The sequence below is a fragment of the Chelonia mydas genome, chromosome 2 (assembly GCF_015237465.2).
Source record: "Chelonia mydas isolate rCheMyd1 chromosome 2, rCheMyd1.pri.v2, whole genome shotgun sequence".
Classification (NCBI taxonomy): domain Eukaryota; kingdom Metazoa; phylum Chordata; order Testudines; family Cheloniidae; genus Chelonia; species Chelonia mydas.
This window is the reverse complement of record NC_057850.1, coordinates 148049244-148069396: the sequence shown is the minus strand read 5'-3', so window position 1 is coordinate 148069396 and position 20153 is coordinate 148049244. Positions and strand designations below refer to the sequence as shown.

At 41.3% G+C, this 20153-nt stretch overlaps 1 protein-coding gene across 5 annotated transcripts in view; it reads left to right on the top strand.

Annotated features, from left to right (window-relative positions):
* The window catches only part of ELP2 (elongator acetyltransferase complex subunit 2), a 118255-nt gene that overhangs the window by 85532 nt on the left and 12570 nt on the right, over positions 1-20153 (top strand). For all 5 annotated transcript variants that reach the window (XM_037893397.2, XM_043540312.1, XM_043540310.1 and 2 more), the window contains 4 exons: positions 6343-6438; positions 6594-6651; positions 14810-14882; positions 15430-15622. In XM_037893397.2, the coding sequence (XP_037749325.1) occupies positions 6343-6438; positions 6594-6651; positions 14810-14882; positions 15430-15622 (420 nt within the window). The remainder of the gene's footprint in view (positions 1-6342; positions 6439-6593; positions 6652-14809; positions 14883-15429; positions 15623-20153) is intronic.

Genomic DNA, 20153 nt, shown 5'->3' with positions numbered 1-20153 from the left:
GAACTGATAAGTTCCACAAATGTATACAGTGTATATTTTAACTGTTTTTAAAGTCACATCAATCATGTGCTCCACTCGCTTTCATTTGCTGAGCCTTTGGGGTATGGGGGGAAAAAAAGAGTTAATCTTGGTCGGGAGTTATTTTGGTCTAAAAATTAAAAACAGTTACCTACCTTTCATAACTGTTGTTCTTTGAGATGTGTTGCTCATGTCCATTCCAAGTAGGTATGTGTGCGCCCTCTTTTCAGGCCGCCCTGGACTCGGCTGACTCAGCCACTTCACTATGTGCCCTGCCATAGCTATGAGACTCAGCTCTTGGCTGCAGGTCTCATGGCTCCCACATGAGGTCCAGAACACAATTCAGGACCTGCCCTTCGAGTGCTCCTGCCTCTTTGCTGAACAGACAGACTCAAGGCTGCATAGCCTTAAGGACTCACAGGCGACCCTCAATTCTTTGGGGCTGCACACACCAGCCCTGAAAAGAAATGCATTTAAGCCCCAGGCCACCCAACAATTCTGCCCTGCCCTTCCTAGACAGGAGTGCAGTAGGAAGCTGGGCAGAAGTAATAGGAAGCGCACATCTCAGTCCTCCTCCAGCCAAGGGCAGGGCTCAGCTAAGTAGCCCTCGGGCTGAAAGCCAAACTTTTGAAGGTGCGCCTGAGGATGGAGCACCAGTTTGATACCCAGATCCTTCCCCTCCCTTTGTGAACCGTCTATCCTATTTTTACCATGCCTGGGCTCAAATAACCTCAGGCTGTTGGTAGAGTTGGGTATTCTCTCCAATTCTGTTCCCTTCCCCCCATCGCCCCCCAATCCCTCTTAAGGGACCCTTCTCACAAGCAAATTCTAGTGTAGGAGATGCAAACATTCCTACAGCTGGGGGCGGTAGAGGAGGTTCCTCTGGAGTTCAGGGGCAGGGGATTCTACTTTCCTTACTTCTTAATCCCCAAGGCGGGTTCAGGCCCTTTTTAGACCTGCAAAACCTCAACAAATTCATGAAGAAATTGAAGTTCCGTATGGTCTCCCTGGCCTCCTCTATTTCCTTTCTAGATCTGGGGGACTGGTATGCTGCCCTCGACTTGAAGGATGCATACTTCCACATCTCTATAATCCCTTCCCACAGACGGTTTCTGTGGTTTGCGGTTCGCAGTACACATTATCAGTTCACGGTCCTCCCCTTCGGCCTATCGGCGGTGCCTCGGGCGTTCTCCACGTGTATGGCAGTCGTGGCGGCCTTCCTTTGAAAGTGTCAGGTGCAAGTCTTCCCATACCTAGATGACTGGCTCATCCAGAGCTGGTCCCGAGCCCAGGTGGAGGAACACGTGAACCTGGTACAGATGACGTTCCTCAGTCTCGGTCTCATCCTTAACGTGGTGAAGTCAACTCTGGCTCCCACTCCAAAAATAGAATTCATCGGGGCCCTCCTGGACACCCAGGCCAAGGTGTTCCTGCCCAAGTCTCATTTTCTAGCCATGAGCGCCATCATACGAGCTCTCCACTGGTTCCCCACCATGACAGCCAGAAACTGCCAAAAATTACTCTGGCATATGGCAGCATGCACTTATGTGGTGCAGTATGGAAGGCTGTGCCTCCATCTCCTCCAGGTGTGGCTGGCCCAAGCGAACAGACCAAATTGGGACCACTTGGACAGTCTGGTCATGCTTTCTCCTTGGGCTCTCAAGTCCCTCTGGTGGTGGCTCGATCCACAGACAGTCTGTGTGGGAGTACCTTTTTCCAAACCACAGCAGTCGCTGTCGCTAGTCACAGATGCATCAGTGCTAGGGTGGGGAGCGCACCTGGGGAACCTCAGAACTCAAGGCCTATGGTCCCAAGTGGAACCATAGCTACACATCAATGTCAGGGAGATACGGGTGTGGCATCTAGCTTGCCAGACATTTCAGGCCATCTTCAGGGGAAATGTGTATATGTGTGGACACACAACACCACAGCGATGTTCTATATGAACAAACAGGGGGTGCTCGCACCTCTCCTCTGTGCCAGGAAGCCCTTAGGTTGTGGGACTTGCATTGCCCACTCGGTACTGTTGGAGGCATTGTATCTGCCAGGTGTACAAAACAAACTGGCTGATCACCTCAGCAGATCTTTCCACGGCCACAAATGGTTTCTCCAACTGAATGTCGTCAGCAATATCTTCCTGAGGTGGGGATCTCTCCAGGGAGACTTGTGTGACAAGTTGGATCACAGAAAGCCCCTTGAGACTGCTAACTGATATGCTGAGACTACCTCTGAGCCTGTTTTTCCTGGTAGCTTGGGACTTCAGTGCCTTGCCTGGTTTGAGCCTGCTATAAACACAGACCCAGGTCTGAACAATGTCCCCCACACGCTGCAGACTTAACTGAAAACAGCTTAAGAAGTGCTCCTGTCTCCAACACTCAGGTATGCAGCTCCCAATGGAGTCCAAACCCCCAAGTAAATCCATTTTACACTGTATAAAGCTTATACAAGGTAAACTCATAAATTTTTCGCCCTCTGTAACGCTGATAGAGAGATATGCACAGCTGTTTGCCCCCCCTTCCGCTATTAATGCATACTGTGGGTTAATTAATAAGTAAAAAGTGATTTTATTAAACACAAAAAGTAGGATTTAAGTGGTTCCAAGTAATAACAGACAGCACAAAGTGAATTACCAAGCAAAATAAAACAAAACATACAAGTCTAAGCCTAATACAATAAGAAAACTGAATACAGATAAAATCTCACCCTCAGAAATGTTTCAATAAGCTTTTATCGCAGACTGGACGCCTTCCTAGTCTGGGCACAATCCTTTCCCCGGTACAGTCTTTGTTTCAGCTCAGGTGCTAGCTAGGGGATTCCTCATGACTGCTTCCCATTTGTTTTGTTCCACCCCGTTATATATCTTTTGCACAAGGTGGGAATCCTTTGTCCCTTTCTGGGTTACTACCCCTCCTTCTAAATGGAAAAGCACCAGGTTAAAGATGGATTCCAGTTCAGGTGACATAATCACATGTCACTGTAAGACTTCATTACTCACTTTCCAGCACACAGGTATACAGGAAGAGTTACAAGTAAACAGAGCCATCTACAGTCAATTGTTCTAGTTAATGGGAGCCATCAAGATTCCAAACGACCATTAATGGCCCACACTTCGCATAATTACAATAAGCCCACTGTATTTTCCACTGAATGCATCCGATGAAGTGAGCTATAGCTCACGAAAGCTTATGCTCAAATAAATTTGTTAGTCTCTAAGATGCCACAAGTACTCCTTTTCTTTTTGCCAATACAGACTAACACGGCTGCTACTCTGAAACCCCTCAAAGTTATATTTCATATTTCTAGTTTCAGATACAAGAGTGGTACATTTATACAAATAGGATGGCCACACTCAGTAGATTATAAGCTTTGTAATGATACCTTACAAGGGAATCTTTTGCATGAAGCATATTCCAGTTACATTATATTCACACTCATTAGCATATTTTCATAAAATCATATAGAATGCAACATCACAACGTGTTCGCAGCACAAGGCAACAGGAAGTGCTAGCAGTTCTGCTCCTTCCTGAATCACAGCCCTGGCTCAATGGTGGATGCTTTTCTCCTCTCGTGGGTGGGGCGCCTGTTGTATGCATTCCCGCCATTCCGTCTCATCCACAAGGTCCTCCTCAAGGTCCAGCAGGACAAGGCTTCACTGATTCTCATAGTGCCGGCATGGCCCGCCAACACTGGTTCTCCATGCTGTTGAGCCTCTGGGTGGACATGCCCATGACCTTGCCCATGATTCCAGATCTCATCACGCAGCACCGTGGTTTCCTTCAGCACCCCAACCTAGAGTCTTTCCACCTCACTACATGGAAAATCCATGGTTAAACCCGCGTTAGCGCTTCAGTGCTCCAATTCGGTTTGGAAGGTTCTTGGCTGTAGAAAACCTTCCACTCTTGCCACTTATCTAGCCAAGTGAAAAAGGTTCTCTGTTTGGTCTGCACAGAATGGCACCCCTCCGCTGCAGTCCTCAATCCCCTTTGTACTGGACTACTTAATCTACATAATGCAGCAAGGGCTGGCAGTCTCGTCAATCAAGGTGCACCTGGCAGCTATTTCCGCTTTCCACCTGGGTGCAGCCGGGCGGTCGGTATTTGCTAACCCCATGCTTGGATGCTTCCTTAAAGGGCTAGACAGACTGTACCCCCAGATGTGACAACTGGTCCCCCAATGGGACCTTAACCTGGTCCTCTCAAGGCTCATGGGGCCCGTTTCAAACCTCTTAGAACTTGTTCTCTGCTTTACCTCTCTTGGAAAGTGGCATTTCTCGTGGCAATAACGTGACTCAAAACTTTATTGTCTGAGCCCCCTTATACAGTGTCTTATTAGGGCAAGGTACAGTTGCAGCCACACCTGGCTTTTCTCCCTGAGGTTGTTTCACAATTTCACGCAAATCAGGACATCTTTTTACCAATGTTCTTCCCAAAGCCACATGCTAATGACAGAGAACGCAGGCTCCGTTCCCTAGAAGTCAGACAGGTGCTGGCTTTTTACATTGAGCGGACAAAGCCATTTAAGAAGTTGACGCAACTCTTCGTCGCCATTGTTCAGAGAATGAAAAGGTTTCTGGTCTCATCCCAATGAATTTCTTCTTGGATCACGGCCTGTATCAGGACGTGCAACGACCTGGCAAAGACACCAACCCCAGCATTGACGGCGCACTCCATGAGAGCGCAAGCTTCATCTGCAGCGCTCCTGGCGCAGGTCTCCATTGAGGACATATGCAGGGCGGCGACCTGGTTATCTATTCATACCTTTATGTTGCACTATGCCATCACACAGCAGGCTAGAGACAGTGCCGCATTTGGTAGAGCAGTGCTTCAGTCGGCAACTTGGTGAACTCCGACCCCTCCTCCAGGGGACTGCTTGGGAGTCACCTACTTGGAATCAACATGAGCAATCGCTCAAAGAAGAAAAAATGGTTACCTGCCTTTCATAACTGTTGTTCTTCAAGATGTGTTGCTTATGTCCATTCCAAGACCCACCTGCCTCGTCTCTGTCAGAGTATCCAGCAAGAAGGAACTGAAGAGGTGGCGGGTTGGCAGGGACCTATATACACGGCCATGAAGGCTCCACTCCAAGGGGCTCCACAGCCGATCCAATGGGTACCGCTAGGGAAAAACCTTCCGACGATTGTGCATGTGGCGCACACATACCAACTTGGAATGGACATGAGCAACACATCTCAAAGAACAACAGTTATGAAAGGTAGGTAGCTGTTTTTAATTTTTAGGCCAAAATAACTCCTAACCAAGATTAACTCTTTCCCCCCCCCCCATACCCCAAAGGCTCAGCAAATGAAAGTGAGTGGAGCACATGATTGATGTGACTTTAAAAACAGTTAAAATATACACTGTATATATTTGTGGAACTTATCAGTTCAGGAAAAGATCTTTATATATTCCCTTCTACCTTAGATGTCTGGGCCTGAGAGCAGCCAATTCCTATTTGCACTAGGTAGAACAAGTGTTCTGTCCACTGACATATTTTCTCTTCTGTTCTGCCTCATTTTTCCTCCCTGCTTATATTTTTTCTTAGTGCTTTCTGTATGCCAGATATCTTCTCTGGAGAAGTCATCATCCAGAATTGAAAATTTATTACTTGATAGCATCCTTTCTGAGACTGACCTCTCCCTGAGTCTGCCGCACCTGATAAGTTCTTTTGGTAACTTTTCAGTGGCCTCTTTAGGGTCAGATTAACAATTGAATTTTAATTTACTAATTTACTTTAACTTTAGGCACCTACTGTATTTAAGTGCTGAGCAGCCAGCAGCTCACATTTAAGTTCATGAGAAGTGCAGAGTTCACACCTTTGAAAATTGACCCCTTATTTAGGTGCATAAATATAGATTTACAAGGCTAACTTTAGGCACCTGTTTTTAAAATCTTGGCTGTAGTGTTTCCACACATTTTTGAAAATACTCCTCTGGTGCACGGGGAGAAGCACATGGCCAACTCCTGGAGGTTTGTGGATAAATCTGAACTCCCTTAGAGTCTCTGTAAGAGAGAGACCAAATGCCTCTAATCCAGGGAGAGGTCAGTCCCAGAAAGAAAATAATCAAGTAAGAAGTTTTCCATTTCATACTATATATTTGTCTGACAAAGGCTTTTTCCCCCTGCTTCCCTAGATGTACATTAGATACTTGGATTTATATTAAATAACTAATTCCTAATTTGCATAGTAGGATATTGCTGAAATAGACACATCTCATCTAGATAATTTCCGTGGTAAAACTAATAGGATCTCTTTCCTTATATGTAACCAAATTTTCATGTCAAGTATTTTCTCTGTGGCTGAATTAAATATTTATTTTGAACAGGAGATATGGCAGCTCAACCAGCTGATGAGGAAGAAAAGTTTAACAGTGTTTCGAATCAGTATAATCAGATTTACTTTCAACCCCTCATCCTTACAGGTATGCAACATAAAAAGGGTATTTTATATGAATTAGTAGTTGCTTTCATTACTAGAATGAGGTTTTTTGGGTGTTACCCTTTGGGACAGAGAGATAAACTGATAAAGAAAAACACTATACTAAATTTGAATAAAATGTATGCATATGTCTTGTAGAACCTCCCACAGAAGATCATTTGTTGCAGAATACATTATGGCCTGAAGTTCAAAAGCTGTAAGTTATTTTGTTTTATATAAATATAGAAATGTTACAAAATGTCGTAGAAGCTCTTGTTGTAACTGATTCATGTAGTCTTGTACACAGTATTATAATGCATGTTTATAAGGCATCCATTGCAGTAATGTGTTATGTTCTTAATATCCAGTGCTCTTATTCATTCTTTTGCTAGTTGTTTTAATGTTGTGCATGTTCAGTATGTAGGTTGTAAGAAACTTTTTAATCTGGGTCAGTATACAAGTTTGCACTGGATAGATAGGAACTGATATACTTTTAAATAAGCTATTTCCATGTCTCTCAAGGTGGTATGTCTGTAGCATAGCAGTCAAGTATAGCTCCTTGTCAGCTTCATGTAGGGCTTAACACTTTTGAACCCTCTTATTAAAAAGCCCCCTGTGACCTGCATCCTATTAAGACACATTAAGACTAAAGGGCTTATATCAGCAGCCTATAATGATAGCCAAAAGCAGTGTTCTGAAGCTGTACTATATTCCCAGCCATAAATGCACTTATGCAAACACAGATCTTTCTGATCCATTGAAGCTTTTTTCACCAGGATTATATGGAAACAGAGAACACAGCATTTGCAATAAACATAAATCCTGAGAAGTGTTTTCACATAATATAGTCATGCCAACTAATATAAACCATTTGGGTAAAAGTAATACACACAATAAATAAAAAAATAAATACAGCATATATTGGAATTTGTTGTTCCTAAATGCCAAAAATATGTGTTCTTGGTATTAATGGTGTGTTGAAATGTCATAAAATGACTGAAAAAGGTTTCACTGGCTTAAAAACCCAATCCTGGGAGAATGGGTGAATCCCGTGGGACCATAACACTCTATCTATTGGGCTTCATTCTGATAAGAGTAAACCTTGTCATAGAGCAAGTCTGAACAAGAACACAACCAAACTCAGTCCAGTTTGTAAGGAAGCTGGAATCAAGCAGTTATTTCAGATAAATACCCCTGCTGCATAGATCTGTATGCATCTGTGTGACAGTTAGCTGGGATTCCCAGAACTGTGAGCCACTTTACCCTCTTAGCCTCAGCAAGTAGGAGCTTTGCTGCTAAGCTGACACAGCAGCATGTCTGCCTTACCAGAAAACTCTTCAAGATGCTCTGCCAGTCCAAATCTTGTCTAGCAGGTAACAATCAGTGAACCCCAGTTCCTGAGTTCCCCAGAGATATCTTTCTCTACAGTGCTCAGCTCCTCTTACTGTAGCATCCACAAAATTTACCAAGCCTGCTGATCCTATAAAGAGACACATCCTCTACTTCAATCATAGCACTAAGTTGGTTTATGTTAAAAGTAAAACAAGTTTATTAACAAAAGGACATAAGTAAGTGAAACCAAATATAAGGAATAAGGATAGAAATGTTTACAAAGAAACAAAAATAAAAATATGCGTCTAAGACTAAAATTCAATAAACTAGTCTTTGGTTCAAAGGCATTTTTCTTTCCAGTCTTTCTTCCAGGATGGCTGACCAGTTTTTTAACTTGGACCCTTCAGAGAGTTCAAAGTGTTTAGTTTCTTTGTCATCTCAGGTGAAGGTTAAAACAGGGGTTCTCTTCCCTCCTTTTTGTAGTCCAGTAAACTTTTGAAATGTATTCTTTGAAAAGTAAGCCCAGACAAAGTCTCTCTTTCATGCTGCCTTCTCCTCCTGATCGTTAGCTGATAGCTTTGTTTATCTTGTATGCAAATGTACCTTCATTGTCTCTGCTTGAGAACCCAGCTGATCAGGCAAACAAATACACATACCTTTGTCTAGGGCAGACTGAGCTTACGCATTGCTAGCCAAACACATTTTAAGAGCGTAATTCCAGCACATAATTCTTTGTATATACCCTGTATGTGTTCACCGCAAAGTGATGTTCAGGAACATTGTGTTACCAGTTTGTATATGATACCTTACATTACACCTTATAGATACAGATTATGACAACAATGACTTGGGATATGCTGGGCTGGTCAGGTCAGCTGAAACTCACTGCTAGATACCAGGGAGCCTTTTATCTTCTGGCACTAGGATGCTCTGAGGGTCACAATCTGATACAAGGAAGGTCATTTTTCCTGGTGGTAGTGACTTCAGCTCATAGACTATGCTTCGAGCTTTAGTGACTAATTTACTATAGAACAGACCCACACAAGATTCTTTTTCAAAGTGATTGATAGTCTCCAACAGAGGGGGGAATCCCATCATCATGCCATGGTCTTCCCACGCTCTCTTGCCCATCCTACGAATGGCCCATAATTCACATCAAAATGTCCTTGGGATTCTGCTTGTATTGATCTACCGCCTTTCTGTGTCCAAGATGAAAGTATTCATATTTTTTCTTATTTTAAAAAGTTAAAGTTCAAGATTAACAATTTATTCTCCCCTGCCTCAGGGAGAACCAGTTAAAAGTGTGGGGGAGAAGTCTAGCTGCATTTCAGTATATCCACTATTTTGGATTCTTATGCAGTAATGCAACCTTGACATTTTTTGATTCACATTACTTAAAATCATAATTATATTACATTTTAGGGGTGGGATTGTGGGTGACTTATTTAATCTAATTGATTTCCATCTTTTTTAAGAGAATCTTTTTTGATAAATAGGCAGTGGGATGTAAAGTATTCTTGGGCTTCAATTTTATTGCACAGCATTAATCTTAAAAGCAACATGAAATCACATAATGTAGATTGCATGTGACCGTAGCAGCTAGAAAACCATGTTAGGAACTGGTTTGCTAAAAATAGCTTGCTTGGCATCTGCATTTCTGTGCTAAATATTCAAGTTTTAACTCCATCAGCAGAATTTGAAAAAAATAATGTTGAATTTTCATAAATATTTAATTGATTAGATAATGTTACTATAAAAAAATCAGCTGAAGTGTTTGCATAACCTAACTGCCATGTAAAGTATGTGACATTCTGAGAGATGATACAATTTAAAATTTACACTAATCTTTTTGGAAAATCGCAATATAGAATTAGTGTGCAGCAGGTTTGTGTAAATACTGTGTGTTTGAACCATTGCACCCTGGAGCACTTTCGCGATTGACACCAAAATGTTTTCAGAAATATGTATATGGATATCCTATATCATATATTTGAAAGTTCTTGATTGCTTACTTCAGCAGTACGTGAACTAATTTCATCAGAGTGATTACTGCAAACTTCAAAAGTCACACAATTTTACCTGTGCACTAAAGTTTTGCTTATTACGCATTGCCAGGGCAAAATGAGTTGTGTGCATATTCTGTTGAAAATGTAGCTCCTTATTCTTCCTTTAATTCAGTGAGCTGTGAATGTAGTCCGCTGTTTTTTTCCTCCTCATACAGTGAGGTTTGGGAGAGGTTTTTTCTTTACACCAAGCAGGAATCAAATTGTGGAAAAATAAGGTCTGGGTAATCTTTACACTTCCAAGCTCTTTCCACAAACTAAGGCCAACTATAAGAGGGTTGCCCACTCACCACTAGTGTGTCTTACATCTTGGTTGGGGAATATAAATCTCACTGCATTGGGTGCCTGCTCATTGCTTGCTCTGCGATAGTCTTTCTTCTGGTAACTTGGCCCTCTGGCCAGGTCACCAGTTAGCCCCTACCCCTTTCGCGGTTACAGAGTTCAACTAACAAGTCCAACAAATAATTCCTAGACCTTGTGTTGCGTCAGCCACAGATACTTGTTCCAGTCCTGTGCCTCCGAGATATGTATACCATTTAGTGCCTGGGATACTGACTGTAGACTTTCTCTCCCTGCGGTTGGTATATTGCTTATTTTATCTTTGCCTAGGTACATAGTTTTGCTTATATCAATAGCTTTCTGTAGTGCCTGCATATTATAAAAACTTTTATTCAATATAGTAGCATCATGATTTCCCCAACTACATTATAGATCTTCAGTGAATTCTTTTAATCTGGTGGCAAACTGCACTTCGATTTTCATCATTACTCACTCTTCAAAGTCTCTTCTAAAACTTCTGCTTTCTCATTATAAGAACTTCTAACTATGTTGTCAGTTCCAATAAAACCTGGGATGTAACTTCTCTTATTCTGAATTCCATTCATTCATTCTGATTTTCTGGTATATTTCTGATGCTTTGATATCTTTATTTAACCTTTCACAATACTTCCTCCAACTTTCTTTGATTTTGTTACGGTGCTTTGTGGCATTGCCTTACTTTTTTATACTTCATTAAATCTTCACTATTCGTTGTAAATTTTTGCTTTCTTGTAAGCTTTATTCTTTAACTGACATTTCATACTCCTCATTCCACCATGGAAGTGAGTTTTTAGTTTTGGGGTATTTTAACATCTTAGGTATGGCTACAGTAGCTGCTGCTATTATCCTCTTTATTATGTTGTCATTGAAATTCTCTGTGTCAACACTCACACAGTGATCATTCACAAATTGAGTATATTTTACTTGTGAATAGCTCCCACTTAGCTTTCTGAAAATTCTAGGTGGGTAATTTTCCATTATCTTCAGCCTTACTTTGTCCTTGAAAAGTAAAGGGAAATGATCATTCCCCATTTCTCCTTCCATATATATTTCCCAGTTGCATTTGCTTGCAATAACTGATGTTGTTATTCCCAGGTCTAAGCAAGAAAACCTACCATCTGGTGCATTAAATCTAGTCGGGGTGCCATCAGTTAAAACCTGTAGATAGTTTTTGTCTATTAAATCTTTCTAGGTCTGTGCCATTACGATCAGTTCTACTTCCCATAACTTATTATGACTATTTAGATCACCTCATATAATATATGGTCTTTTAGCATTCTTCACTGTTTCTTGTGATTCTGAGCTTTCTAATTTCCCCACGCAGGTTATAAATATTATAAATCCTTAAAGAAGTATTTCTCTTCTGCATTGGTATCTCAACAGCATTATATTCAAGACTTATTCCTATGTAGTTTAATCTTTCCCTAATGAAAGTACAAACACCTCCTCCTGTACCTAGTTTTGAGTTTTGCCTAAAGGCAATATACCCTGGAATTTTAAAAAGTTTTTCAATCAACCATTTTTCCTGGATATAGTATCTAGTTTAATTCTTATTTCTACAGGCTGGAGACCGACTGGCTAAGTGGTAGTTCTGCAGAAAAAGACCTGGGGATTACAGTGGACGAGAAGCTGGATATGAGTCAATAATGTGCTCTTGTTGCCAAGAAGGCTAATGGCATATTGGGCTGCATTAGTAGGAGCATTGCCAGTAGATCGAGGGACGTGATTATTCCCCTCTATTCAGCACTGGTGAGGCCACATCTGGAGTACTGCGTCCAGTTTTGGTCGTCCCCACCCACAGAAGGGATGTGGACAAATTGATCAGGGGGCTAGGGCACATGACTTACATGGAGAGACTGAGGGAACTTTGCTTATTTAGTCTGAAGAAGAGAAGAGTGAGGGGGGATTTGATAGCAGCCTTCAACTACCTGAAGGGGGGTTCCAAAGAGGATGGAGCTAGGCTGTTTTCAGTGGTGGCAGATCACAGAACAAGGAGCAATGGTCTCAATTTGCAGTGGGGGAAGTCTAGGTTGGATATTAAGAAAAACTATTTCACTAGGAGGATGGCGAAACACTGGAATGGGTTACCTAGGGAGGTGGTGGAATCTCCATCCTTAGTTTTTAAGGCCCAGCTTGACAAAGCTGGGATGATTTAGTTGGGGTTGGTCCTGTTTTGAGCAGGGGGTTGGACTAGATGACCTCCTGAGGTCTCTTCCAACCCTAATCTTCTATGATTCAGTGTTACACTCGGTTCAAATTTACAGGATTTTATTTGCAACCATGACACTTGCTTTAAAACAAAGCTTAGATTGTGGAGCACAAAATGGCATCTTGAAGAGAAGCAAGAATGCCATACTTGAGAACATTCACCCTCATCTCCCACCACTCTCAATTGAATCCTTCCAGCTAAGAGTCTGTAGAGCAGGGTTTCCCTAGCTTTTCAAAACCAAGAACTGCACCAACAACTTCCCAGAGAGTTAGTGGCTGCACCTGCTTGCCATATACATTTGCCAACTTAATCATGCCTTATGAGCATTTTAAAAAATCTTTAAAGTCAGGTAGCAACATTATTTTATAAGAAATGCCATTGAAAGAGCCCGGTGCTCAAAATTTGTACAGCTTTAGGAAGACAATCACTCATTTGCCAGGAAAAGTGCTAAAATATAATAATTGTTTTTCTTCAGAGGAGAAGAATGCAAAACACGTTATTAAACATCTGAGTGTCCAGAATAACAGGAGATTTAGGGATATCTCATATTGCATGGAACACAATCGTATTAATGTTAGAAAGACAAGGGTGACATTTTGGGGCTGTGCATGCTATACTTTATATGCCCTTTCTATAGAAGGACAAAGTTCCCAGCTTTTTTCTCTTTTTAATTTGTATTTTTATCAAACGAGGCTTCATCTTTAACAAACATTTTGTTGACCATCTGAATTTTGCTTTGAGGACAACAGCTGCTGCTAATTAGGCAGCTTATGCTTACATCCTCACTGAGGCCGCTTATCACTAGTATAATACAAATAATAAAAAATATCCTTTAGAAAGAAAGGATTAGAATAATATGTGCGCTAACAAGATTATCAGTAATAAAGAAATGTAGATGAGAGCAGAACCCTGTGAACAAAGAATGTAGCCCACCCATAACAGAATGCAGGAAGACACTATCTTGTGAAGCAGTGGCTCGTAAAAGAACATGGGAGTCATGATGTATAATCAGCTGAACATGAGCTCCCAGTGCAACCCTGTGGTCAAAAGTGCTAACGTAATGCTTGTATGTATAAACCAGGGAATATCGAGAAAGAGTGGAGAGGATATTTTACTTCTGTAGTTTGCACTGGTGTGACTGTCCACAATTCAAGAAGAATGCTGAAAAACTGAGCAGGGGAGTTACTTCGGTGGGAGGAGCATTTCAGTGTGTACACATCCATTGTTTTGTCGACAAAAGTGTGTAGTGTAGAAAGGCCTTATACTAAGTTCTTTCGAGTTCTATTTTGCCCTTAGATTGGGATCTCATCCTCTCTTTCTGGGGGAAGAACAGTGCTTTGCTCTTCAACCAGCTGAGAACAATTGCACAGACAACAAGGTCTTTGACAAAGCAACAGCTGCTGGGTTGAGAATCCTATTCTTTGTGAAATGATTCAGCCAGCTCAAGAGGATGGGGTTGGTAGTCTCTCTAGTCCAACATCATTCTTGTTGTTTTGTACAGGAAGGTTTTCAGCATAGCATTGATTACTTTCATGAAGAAAAAAACCTTCATAAAAGTGCTCTTTCATGAAAGTGAAGTTCCAAGACAATCAGACAGCTTAACAAAGATCCTGTTCTTCTCATTGCAGCTCCCTTCCAAAATCTTAAAAAACCAACCAACCCACCCCCCCACATCTGGGAAATTTAATACATAACGCCACTATGTGGTGTGTCACTTCAGGTTAGTCTGTACATAACACACCTAACACAAAAAAGACTAACTTAAGGCATCCAGTAGTGTGTACCCTCTAGTCTTCTACCCAGAATCTCACTCACCCTTTGCTACTAGCACAACAGTGATACACCTCAGACAATATACTACATTGTGGCTGTGCTTCAGAGTGGATGCTAACCTTCAAGCACCCTGTTCCCTAGACGTGAGTGAATGTGGTTTTCTAGAACTGTGCAAAAAAGGTATTGGGGAAAGACTGGCTGATTTGTGTTGATGTGCATATATTGTGTTGGGGGAGTTCATGTATTAATATATAATTGTGTACCTCCCCACCCCTGAAAAAAACCTCATGTGTCATTTGTCGTTTTTAGATTGTAAACTCTTTGGGTAAGGGACTTCGTCTTTACATGTTTGTATGGCACGTAGCGTGATGGGTCCCTGATTCTGATTGGGTCCTCCAGCTGCTATTTTAATATAGATATTTAACAATAGTAAACTAAATGGCAAACGCGTTTTTATTCTGTTCGTGAAGGGTTTGAATTCCCTTTTAAATACTGCTGCCTTTATTGATTTGATCTAGAGGTCTGAAACAAAATGCAGGAGATTACATACTCATGTTGTTGTTTTTGAGATTGCTTCATAATTTATACATCAGTGGTGTTTTAAAAAAAACCTATATAAATCTTGAAACGTATCACCAAGATTGTGTAATCTGTATAACAAATTTTATTTTCTGTTTCAGATATGGACATGGCTATGAAATATTTTGTGTTGCTTGTAACAATTCAAAAACTATAATTGCCTCAGCATGTAAGGTAAGAAAAGAGAGATTTTAGCACCATTTATTGAAAAGGGTTATATGCTATCAGATTGCCAGGGATTGTGGTCTAAAAGTTAGATCACAGGATTGGGAGACAGGATTCTAAATTGTGGTCTACGTTCTGCTACTTGACTCCCAGTGACTTGGGGCAAGCCACTTAACTTTTCTATACTGCAGTTTGTCCATCCATAAAATGGGTATATTTGGCCTTACGGACATGTGCAAATGAATGTACAAAAATTAGTAATAATAAATGATTTGTGGTATTTTTGGTGTTGAACAAATTAAGAAGAAAGTGAATTGTCAGAATTCATACATACACTGTTGTCATCTTCCAGGGTTTAGTAGAAAGTTTAAGCGGGAAACATCCTTACTATCATAGTAACATGGGAGTGAAAATAAAACTTGGAACTACCTAGAGGAAAATTCAGTCTAACTCAGTTGCAAGCATGTAAAAAATCATACTAATATTTTAGGGTGGTGTCATTTTGTTTTTTGTTTCCTTTCCTTCATTTTCAGTGGTTTTGTCCCTGTACTTGCAGGCCTCCAAAAAAGAACACGCAGCAATTATTTTGTGGAGCACCACTTCTTGGAAGCAGCTGCAAAGCTTGTCTTTTCACAATCTGACTGTTACTCAGATGGCATTTTCTCCTGATGACAAATTCTTATTAGCAGTTTCCAGAGATAGGAATTGGTCACTGTGGAAAAATCAAGATAAAAAACCATTGCAATCAGGTAAGCTACATGGCATTGGTGTGTCCATTCAAAAAGAGGTGTTGAAACTAGTAAACAAGTTTAGCTTTTAAAACAATTTTAACAATAAATTAATAAGATTCTGTTATATCTCACTGTGACATCTTATTATACTTTTATTTTTTCACTCTTTAGGAAACAGAGAATTGTTCACATGGCTCTTTTTAAATACTGTACATTTATTGTTGTATGGAGCAGTCACAAAGTAGATTAAAATGTAGAAAGCTAGCCATAAACATATTAGTAAAATAAATACACCGGACCCTCGCTAGAACGCGGGATTTGGGATCCATGCGCGTATCATGGAAAAATAACCATGCTTTGTGTTTGGATCAGAACAAGCCTGAGGCTCCTTCATTGATTACAAGTGCAGGGGGGTAACAGTTCTAGGTAGCTGCCCCCTGCTGCAAAGCACACACAGCTTTTTAAAGCTTAAAACCACAGACAAATTACACATACTTCCGTATTAATTACCTTATTTGGAATACATTGCAAAATTAACACTGGTCAAAAGCAAAAAGAAGCATCTCCCCCACTAGGCCCTTCCTGTTATTCGCTGTCTGTTCTTTTGCGGTCAGCGACCTTTCTAACACAATTGTTGCGGTTATATATTTCATGAGCTTGACTATTGCAAATCTGTTCTGTCTGGGGACTTTTCCATCCTGCCCCTTGGTGTCCCTTATGCACAGAAAACCATTGTTGTTTTGGGGACTTTCCACTGTGACTTCTCCTACCCCTTGACACACATAAGCAAGCAGGATCTCAGTTTACGGCCTGCAGGCAAGCTTGACCAAAGTCAGGGCCTTGACCTGAGTTTTATGTCCTGTTAATTTTCCCTCACAGTTCCCCCCTTTGAGGCCTCACTTTATTCTATCATAACTCCATGGACATTAATTTATTAATTTCCTCTCTCTCTCCCTCATGTACTACCTGCATTTCCTCATAAACATTCATTGCTGACTCTTGCCTCCTGTTATCCTAGAGTTTATTGACAATCATTAGTGCCACTTGTTCCTTTACATTGAGCTTAAAAGGTCTGCGACCAGACAGGCAATGATAAACACATCTACTACAACAGCAATAACATAACCCCATACCAAACGGTAATAAAAACAACAAAATTTCTATGGCGATAAAACGATGGGGTTGAGATTGCTGAATAGTCTTAATCACAAAACACAAAGCATCATACTTAGTACATAAGGTAGACTCCCTATAGGCTGTATGAAAGGCATTCTTTTCAATTTGATATATATTTTGGAGAATGTGAATCTGTCCCTGTAGGTCGGAAATTTTCTGAACCTCTGGCAGAATTGAAAGCAAATTTTGGAATCAGTCAGGCACTAGGGTAGTCCAGTTAAAGGGTATTTGGAATCTAAGGGCTAATTGTAGAATTTTATCCGCAGGCCAATGAATGATATGATTACCTGCAGCCATGGGGAGGTTAAAATGTACATCATTCAAGGTAGTGTTCTTAACATGCACACAGCTATTATTAGCTTGGAAAAGTAGATGTCCTGTCAGGATAGTCCCATGTTCCATACCCTCCCAACAAATGTTGTCATGAACAGTGACAGCCTCTCCTGGTTTTAGTTTATGTACACACTGAAGTTGAGGGGGTTCTAACGGCCAGAGTGTCCATTGGCTTCCAATCCCTACCCAAATTACGGGCGTTATTCCAGGAGCACTGACTACAGATCGGTTGGGCATACCAGGTAGTTCAAGTTCCCAAATGTCTCGGTGAATTATCCAATCCCACATGCATCCTCCCCACGGACCCAGCAGGATTCTGTAGGTGGGAGTCCATACCCCTCTGACAGGCTCGTATGCTTGGAAGGAGTGCTGCGAACGTCTGCATTTCCACCCAGAGAATCTGCAAGTATGTCTCCCTGGCCACAGGTCAGATGGTACTCCCGAGGTGGCTGTAAGGGCAGAGGGCCACGCCTGATGTTCAAGATCCCTCCAAATGGCCGTGAGCCAGTCATTCAGAAAATCCTGAACCTCTGAACAAGCCTGATCCCACTGCAATGCCTTTCCAGCCCCAGCAATACTAAGCACTGTATCTGTTACAAGCTTCTGGGTCATTACCCTAAGGGTGGAAATAATACCTAATTCACCTACTCCTGCTTGTGTCTGGGTCAGCTGTGCTCCAGTAATAAGGCCTGTGGCTTTTTCTAAGTGTCCCAGTTTTTTCCTCATGTTCTTGACTCTTATGGATACTCCAGACTGCCGCTACGCTATTTGCGCCATCCCATAGGTGTCCAGCAAAGTCCCTTTTCTTTCCAGGGGAAACCCAGGCCCTTTGCTGTGCTAACCTGATGGCAGGCCCTTTAGAGCAATTTGGATATGTAGAGGTAATTTAAAAACTGGATAAGGGCAATGTGAATTTAATGGTCCCTAATGTGGCATTAATTACAGTCCGTCGGTGTCCCAACACACTAACACATCTCTCCCTTGTGAAGTATTAGACCACATCTGTTGGCTCGACACCTTCACAAAAAGGCTGAGAGGCATCGGCGCCAATGACATAAGAAGGGGCATATTACAATACGGGACAGGTTAAATTATCCGTTACTGGGACAATTTCAGTACAGGCAAAATTTCCGGTGGCAGAACAAACTTTTTGGGTATACGTTTGATTATTTACTAGAGAGGCTACTGATTGGTCAAGATCTAGAAAAATATTACTTTCCCGTCCCCACCCTAAGTTTGTTAAGAAGGAGAGGCTGAGGAATATTAAAAGTTTTATCTGCAGGTAGTTTTGGCTAGCTTCCGCAGGCTATTCTTCAAGATTTCATAGTCTTAATTCATTTAGCTGTCCGGCAATGAGGCAGCAAGGGAGAGGTTACTAGCACAATCACCTTGCTTGGTGGGAGGCTTTATTATGTCCTCAGGTGGAGAGGTTGTGCCTTCAAAGGCACGGTGGGTCTGTCAGCAGACAAAGGAGAGGTTACCGGCTTTTCACCTTGTCCTTCACTCCTGCTGTCCAGAAGGAGCAACAACGCCAGAAGGAAAGATAGACTGATCATCAGTCGGAGAGCCATTACAGTGAGAAACATGGGCAGGTAGTTGAGTCTCGGCACTTCACAGCGGTGTTGATAATTAACAGGACTTGATAAGGGTCTTTCAGCATGGGGCTAGGACGGTTCCTCGCTGATGGATCTCTGTGAAGATCCAGTCTCCTGGTTTCAGTGGGTGGCAGGGCTGCTATATATAAAAAGACCTAACACATTTCGTTAGTGTCTGACAAGAATTAAGCATTGTGTTACTCATTAAATGACTGTCCGTCGGAGCCAGGGCCAGTGAGGCGCAGCCGGTAGTTGCATTGGGTGCCCTGTTAGAATTTCATGAGGGCTGAGTCCAGTCTTTCGATTGGGAGTGGCCCTCATATTCATTAATGTTAATGGGAGAGCATTTGGCCACTTTAAATTTGTTTTAGCACAGATCTTGGTCAGTTTTATTTTTAAAAATCCCATTTTGACGTTTTACTGTCCCGGCAGACTGCAGGTGATGGGGGCAGTGGAGTTTGTGTTGGATCTGTAAAGCTGCACATAACTTGTTATAATTTGTCCAATAACATTAGGTCCACTCTTATTGTTGCTACTCACAGGTATGGCAAATCGTGGTACAAAGTTCTTAAACAAAGTTTTACAACAGTTTTGGCATCTGCCTTTTTACAGGGGAATACATTACTAAAACTAACACATACTTCCAATTACAACATTTAAACATTTGAATCAATCTGAACATTTACAAAAGATGCCCAGGAAGCCTAACCTTGACAGCTTTACCAACACTATGTTGCTGGCAGATTACACACTGTTGGCAGTATTGCTTAAAATATTCCTTTCTTTAGAAATACCCTTGCTGTTTGCAGGCAAAACTGAGGAATTACTCCCATATTTTTCTGTATTTATTTTATAGGCAGGTCAGGTTTCAATGGCTTCTATCTTTATTATTTAGGTGATTTGCATTAACACAGACATTCTTGGCTTGCTTTTGGATTCAAAGGTATCAGCCCGTTAGAGACTTTGTCTCAAAAGGACACAATTAACTTCTAACTTTTAACTTCTGCTTTTAAACACACATTGATTTGAAAAGGAAAACACAACCCAGTTTGGCTTTCTTTTGGCAAAGTGACTGTTGATTATACAGAGCCATCTTAAGACTTAGTGGGGGCACTGACTACAGCTTTTATCTGCTATTTGTTACCAAAACAGATGTAAAATCTTTTCCATTTTTCTGGCTTTGACTGCCCTGCTGCAGCCACAACTTTGGTCTTTATTTAAAAACATTTGAAATCTTGTAAAGCATTAAGTCACCTTAAGGATTAAATGCTAAATAGCAAAATTAAACAACACTAGTTTCTTTTGTTTGGCAAAAGTATTTTTCTGTTTTACAATTTTAAAACAACACCAATTCATCTTAAACTTATAAAAGAAAGATTGTACACACCAGGAGTGTTTTTTAGCAAATTTGACTACCTTGTTCATAGTTAAATGATTTCACTTAA